We start from the raw sequence: 7,436 nt of genomic DNA, 5'->3' as shown, positions 1-7,436 counted from the left end.
TTGTACAGAGATTTAAAACTATTTATAAATCTCGTCTTACGTTAATAAAAATTTTTCGTAGATTGTTTTGAAAAATAAAAAAGGACAAAAATACAAAAGGAATCGAAGTCGGATTGACAAATTGGTAGGCACTCGCCCGCTGTTCGCCGGCACACAGCTTCTTCGTAGATCGCTGTTACAGTCACATATATATATATATATATATATATATATATATATATATATATATATATGAACCGCCAGAACTTAAAAAAATTTTTTTTTTACGGCTGAGTGTTGCTTTTTATTCTTTAGCCTATGTACTCTGGAGTATTATACAAAAAAGGTTATTCAAATTGACAACCCCAAGTCTGCATCCTCTCCTTGTTAGTTTATTCCGTTCTCTCTGCAAGCGCTACGTCAAAAATTTTCAGACACTGTGTATACAGGGTGAGTTTTAATGGATGTCCCGGCCTTTTACCATCAGAAATTTACCGACGATAACTTACCGACTGTATCTCTAAAGATTCGGACGGCCCATAGGTGGCAGCTCTGTGGGTCAGCGGTAAGTTAAGAAGTATTTTAATATTTTATATTAGAAAAAACAAATATCTACTCATATTTTTGCCAATAACGTAAAACATTAACATGCCAAGAATAAATTTGTGTACATCTATTATAAAATTTAAATGTAAAATTGTAAAATACATTATGTCAATGTTACAAATGCTAATTATAACAAATTTAAAATTAAAATAATAGTGGTCTTCCACACCACCCTTGAGGTTCCACTAAAGGTGCGTTAGGTTTTTCAAAGTGGACCTTCACTTGTAGCCATATTTTACCACATTTTTTACAAAAACTAAAAAAATATTGTCGAAGTTAACGACCTATTCAATATGTAAGTCTCAAAACAAATATGTTGAAGTCATATTAAGTAAGAATGCACGCAAAAGAAAATTTTTCATCAATGTGTAACCGTGCTTATGATAACTTATCATGTTTTCACTTCAATATGTGTTCGAAGTGACCTCCCTCCATCCTCTCACGAAGTAGAGCCCTATCCAAGATTGCATTACGTACCCGGCACAACATCTGTGGAGTTATTGCACGGCAAGCTCGTACAATTTTATCCTTCAGATTTTCAGCGCTAACAGGTCGCGTTGCATATACCTGTTGTTTAAGATGACCCCACCAAAAAAGTCAAGTGGTGTGAGATCTGGTGAACGCGTTGGCCATTCTTGGGGACCGTGAAGACCTATCCAATGCCTACCGAATTTCTCGTTTAACAATAATCTTGTCTCTTTGGCGGTGTGTGCAGGATGGCCGTCCTGCTGGAACCACATGTTAACACGTGATTCCAGTGGCACCTCATCTAACAAAGTGACAAGCTCGTTCCTAAGAAAATTTCGGTAAAAATTGCCATTGACCTTGCCATCAATAAAATATGGCCCAATGATGTGGTCCCCGAGAATACCCGCCCAAACATTCACTGACCACTTGACTTGGCTGTGTGCTTGCAGCATCCAGTGAGGATTCTCGGTGACCCAGTAATGCATATTGTGGCGGTTGACGTTGCCATTATTATAAAAAATACATTCATCCGAAAATAAAATGTATTTGGAAAAATAATAATTTTCCTCTATTTTATTAAGAAACCACCGACAATATCTCAATCTGCGCGTCTCATCAATAATAAGCAGTTCTTGAGTCAAGATTGCTTTATAGGGATGAAAGTGACCCGATTTTAGAGCCTTACATACCATTGTCTGGCTAACTCCTTGTACCTGCGCTATAGTTCGTGTACCAATAGTTGGTTCGTTAAGAGCGATTTCTTGTATACGCGCGGTATCAATGCGCCGTAGTCGTCCTGTACAAAAAAAATTTTAAAAAAAGAAAAATAAAGAGGGAAAAATAAAAAAAAAGGAGAAAAAAGAAAATAATTAACATTATATTAATTGTCAAAAAAATCTTATAAATAAATATCTACCTGCAGGCTTAATAGGTCGCAGTTGTGCTTTGCTTTGTAATCTTGCTGCCAGTCTCGCAAAAAACTTATGATATGGCTTTCTCCGATCAGGATATTTGCGAGCATAAAGTCTTGCAGCTTTTCGCGGTTGTTCATCGCATTTTCCGAAAACTATGATCATATCATACAATTCTTTATTTGTATAATTATCCGTTATTTTGATGTACGTTCTCTCACACGAAACACACGATACAACACAAGCAGAGAAAACGTTAGGAAAAACAATTGAGAATCGTCAAGTTTGCAGTCTTTCCAACTGTTCTTCTGATTGATTGCAGAAACTGCGAACCTGTTGATTTTCAATTTTTATTCCCAGCGTTTTAAAAGAACTATACGACATGATTATAATTTTCGGAAAGTGTGATGACTAAGAAGAAAGCCACATTATAAGGTTTTTGCGAGGCTGACGGCAGAAGAAACGAGAAAGCAAAGCACAACTTCGATCTGTTAAACCTGCAGCTAGATATTCTTTTACAGATACATTTTTTTCTCCCATTTATTGTTTTTTTAACAGGACAACAACTTGGGCATGTTAATGTTTTACATTATTGGCAAAAATATGAGTAGATATTTGTTTTTTCTAATATAAAATATTAAAATACTTCTTAACTTACCGCTGATCCACAGAGCTGCCACCTATGGGCCGTCCAAATCTTTAGAGATACAGTCGGTAAGTTATCGTCGGTAAATTTCTGATGGTAAAAGGCCGGGACATCCATTAAAACTCACCCTGTATATGTATATATATATATATACTATATACATATACATATGTACATATATAATTTAAAATTATATGTGATATATAATAAATATCGAAACGATCGATTGTAATGAAAGAAGAATACCTAAAAATATTAAAAAATTAATCATAAAAATCATGATAAATTTTTATATTTAGTTTTTGTCGAAGTATGGAAAATATCTGTTTTACAAATTGAGACAGAGAGAGACAGAGAGAGAGAGACAGATCATAACAATTGCGAGAGCCGTCGCCGCGGTCGCTTCAGAATCATTGCTAGGGGGGGGAGGGGGACGCGACCAGCGTTGCCACACTTGATGCTCTGTCTAGTCGGTGTGACGCAAAGCTGTAGTGGTGGCGACGCACACACGGAAGAAGCGGAGAAGCCGTGTACGTGTGCTGCTCGACGTTCGACCAGCTCCATCACGCTTCGTCCACGCTTTGGGAAAGCGGAAGAGTGCAGACAGCTCTCTCTCTCTCTCTCTCTCTCTCTCTCTCTCTCTTTTTCTCTTTCTCTTTGGTCGTTTATGCTCCAGTAAGAATAATGTTGTATGTATAGAGATAAAATATGTGAGAAAAGAGAGTGAGAGAGAGAAAGAGAGAGAGAGAGAGAGAGAGAGAAAACCACGCGCCTGCATGGTACGTACAAGCGCTCGCGTACGAAATTTTCGGACACGAAATGTTTGCCAATGTCCATCTTTTTTATTAAGACGCTTACGCTTAATCTGATAGCGTAGTATTGTTTCTAAATGTTCACTCGTGTACGGACATAGCTTGATTTATATGTGCAAGGTGCAACATTTTTACTTCATGCACGTTTTGTTAGGGATCAACGCCAGAAATTTTCTTAGTCTTGGCGAAATATATACCGCGTCTGTAAGGTTGATCTCAAGAAGGCTCTTTGGCGGAGGGCAATGGGCGAGTGCCTACCGATCTGTCGAGCCGGGTTCAATTCCCGCAGTATTTTCTTTTTTTTTGTACTTACAATCTATAAAAATTTTTTTATTTACGTAAGACGAGATTTACTAATTGTTTTTAATTTTTCTATATAAAATAATTATTTTTCGCCAAAAAAATTATCATTAAAATAGCGTTATATTTTTCCTTTTTATTTCGAAAATAATACGTATAAAAAAATTATTTGAAAATAAATAATTGTGTTTCGCTGGTATAGAAAAATAATTATTTTGTGTAGAAGAATTTAAAACAATTAGTAAATCTCGTCTTACGTGAATAAAAAAATTTTTATAGATGTAAGTACAAAAAAAAAGAAAAAAAGTACTGCGGGAATTGAACCCGGCTCGACAGATCGGTAAGCAATCGCCCATTGCCCTCCGTCAAAGAGCCTTCTTGAGATTAATCTTACAGACGTGGTATATATCGACAAGGCTATGAAAATTTCTAGCGTTGACTCGTAACAAAACGGGCTGGAAATAAAAATGTTGCACCTTGTACGTATAAATCAATCTATGTCCGTACACGAGTGAACATTGACGAACAATACTACGCTATCAGATTGAGTGTAAGCGTCTTAATAAAAAAGATGGAAATTGGCAAACATTTCGTGTCTGAAAATTTCGTACGCGAGCGCTTGCACGTACCATGCAGGCACGTGTTTCTCTCTCTCTCTCTCTCTCTCTCTCTCTCTCTCTCTCTCTCTCTCTCTCTCTCTCACTCTCTTTTCTCACATATTTTATCTCTATACATACAAAGTTTAATTTTATTTCTACGAATATTAAAAACGTGCACTGCACGTGGGCAGTACCATCAGGGATTGCTAATTTGATATCAAATTGTTATAATTTTATAAATTAAAAAAAATACTTTAAAATTTGTTTGTTTTGTCTTATATGCTTGCCAATATTTTCAGATATAATCCGAATTATAACACGGGAAATTGAAACTTGCACACGGGCGCTTGAATATCTAGCGGCGGCACTGAAATGACAGCACGCCAAGGAAAGCGCTCAAGCCGGCTCGAACGAGACGTGGAAGCGGCAGCAGCCAGCGGACGGGGGGAAAGAGGCGAAGCGCGTTGTTGCCACGCTTCGCCGCGTCTCGCTGATACAGGCCGTGTTATTGCTCGAGCAGCTCGAGATCTTTTCTTGGCGCGCTTTACTTGGTATTTGAAAAAATATTGGTTATTATTACAATAATTGAAAACAATATAAAAATTTTACATTTATCTAAATTTTTTCTTCTATCTTTCTAAGTTATTATACACTTACCTTGTACATATAATTATCAAAAAGTTTCTGTACTTAAATTATATATAACTTTTATACATATATTGAAAATGTAGCAAATATTTTCATTTACAATCAAAGCAAGGCAAATAAAATCAATTTTTAATAATTTTTAATTATACAATTTTTATTTTTTTAGACTTTTTAAGGGGATCGTCCCCTGTAAACAACCAACAAAAAGGGCAATTTTTTAGGAATTTTTTAAAATAAAAACATTACACCAAATGTTCTGAAACTATACAGTATTATTATTTAATATTTATAATGTATAAAAAAATTTTTTGATGAAAAATAATTGATATATATACTAATACATATTATAGAATCCTTTTTTTATTAGTTCAAAACGGCGTGCAGCTTAGCGTCTTGAAACAAATAAACAAAAAATTTTTTAAATTTACATTATTAATTTACATAGTTTCTAGATGAATGTAAGTTTTATAAAAAAAGTTAATTTAACATTTTATTTAAACAGATAAGGCGAAAATTTTTAGCAAAAATTTTGGAAAAAAATTTTTTAGTGCCGCCATTTTGTTAATATTTATTTTTTAAAATTTTTTTTAAATTTATCTAGAAACTATGTAGATTTAAAAAAAATTATGTTTATTTGTTTCAAACCACTTTGAGGGACGCTAAGCTGCACGCCGTTTTGAACCAATAAAAAAAGGATTCTATAATATGTATTAGTACACAAGGTGTCTCAAAACATGTGGGTCAACGTTCGTAAAGATAGATGGGATCGAGATAAACAGAAAAGTCTTGGGTTAGGTCTTGAGTTAGGTTGTGACCGGGAATCGAATTACGGGAAGTCGTGACTTCGTGAATATTTGGACTCACGTACCTTTTTTATCTCGAAGACACGGTCGCCAGCTTCTTTGACCCTCTAAGAAGCAAGGAGATGCAGTCCGAACCTCTCAATAGCGTTGGGGCTGCTGTTGCTATGCGGGAAGACGCCGCCGTTGCTGCGCGCGCTGTCCCTGGTGCTCACGCCACGATGTTCTGCTCGTTGCACTGAGCTACGCAGCGTTGTTTGAGATTCACTAATCCCTTCTTTTTCTTCTGTTTCAGGTGCTGTTGTCGTCGCAGGGAATCGTCGTCGTCGCTGGATCACCACACGGGATCCGAGTAAGTTCGCCGAGTAAGTATGTTTTTAGGTTATGTTTACTGGCGGTCGCGTTTTTTCACGAGGTGTCTTTATTTCACAGGACTGGGACTCACCGTGGGAACGAGGATGCACGGAAAACAAGTAAGTAACTGCGCCTTAATGTTCACAACACTAACAAAACGGTTTTATTTGCAGGTATGTAAGTTATTACAGAAATCACACACACCCGTCCGCGGCGCTTTTTCACACACGAGTTATCGAAACGCTAGAGCGAAGCTGTTCGCTTCGTATCGCATACGCAGGATGCGTATTATCGATGTCGCCATGCGACGCGTGTGTTTAACACTTTAACGTGGTGTTACACGGAACGATCGCGCACGATTTCTTCTCAATCGTTGTTAACGCGCGAAGCTGCTCGCAATTTAACGTGCGAGGCACGGAACAGTCGCACTCGCGTCACTCGAGCTTTAATATCTCGAGGTATTGGCTCTCGGATCCGTATAGCGCGCGAAAACTCTTAATCGGTGTTCCACGATGTTTACGCTTCGGTATCCTGCGCGCGAAAGCTCTCGATCACTGTCGCAGGAGGTTTTTATACCGGCGTGGGACAATTCCCCCACTCCGGTTACTTTGGCCAATCGCGCGTAGCGTCGGTCGGGAACGCGCGGGAACGGCGCATCCGCCCCACTCTCGCATGCGCGCCCAATGGCGGTTTGCGCGCTGTGTCGCGGGAAGTATTGTACTTCCCCCTCTACTTTATTTCGACCAATCAGGTCATTTTGCAGATGTTCGCGCTGGAGCGTGGTCGAGATTGCTCCTCTTGCTGTTGGCGCTAGTGTCGACGCCATTTCAGGTATTGCACCTAAAGTGCAGCTTGATTGCACTAAGTGCAATCTTTTGGTAACGCCTGATATTTGTTCTAAGACGTTTTTTATGCACTTTTATGCTTTATAAGACTGAATAAAAGAATTACAATGGATTTTAGAGTGAATATAATAAAATAGTAAAATATAAGGCAAATCCGTGTGCTATTATAAAAGAAATATTTAACCTTAGAAAAATTATATTTATTACAAGGAAATAATAATCCTGCAGCAAAATCTGCAGTTCTGTCATATTTAATAATAATAGAAAATGAATAAAGCCTGTTCTCATGAATATGGCTCACAATACTTTACGTGAATCTAACTTAACTTAATTTGAATAAAAATACTTCTGCAGGCGGGTCTGCAGCTTTAACTTTAAAGTTTTTTAATAAACAAATAGTTTTAATGCCTAACTGGCAATGTTTTATTTTTACACCGCGCTGAGCTTTATAATTTAACGCGGAATTAA

The 7,436-nt window shown here is 37.3% G+C and overlaps 1 protein-coding gene across 1 annotated transcript; it reads right to left on the bottom strand.

Annotated features, from left to right (window-relative positions):
• Positions 1-507: 507 nt before the first annotated feature.
• On the bottom strand, positions 508-1,888 carry LOC118647353. The gene has a single exon (XM_036292126.1). The coding sequence runs from the start codon at positions 1,743-1,745 to the stop codon at positions 1,116-1,118; it is 630 nt and encodes a 209-aa protein (XP_036148019.1). The 5' UTR covers positions 1,746-1,888; the 3' UTR covers positions 508-1,115.
• Between the last annotated feature and the right edge of the window lie 5,548 nt (positions 1,889-7,436).

Source organism: Monomorium pharaonis, chromosome 9 (assembly GCF_013373865.1).
Source record: "Monomorium pharaonis isolate MP-MQ-018 chromosome 9, ASM1337386v2, whole genome shotgun sequence".
Lineage (NCBI taxonomy): Eukaryota > Metazoa > Arthropoda > Insecta > Hymenoptera > Formicidae > Monomorium > Monomorium pharaonis.
Note: the sequence above shows the minus strand (reverse complement) of the source record. Positions and strands in the feature narration are given on the sequence as shown.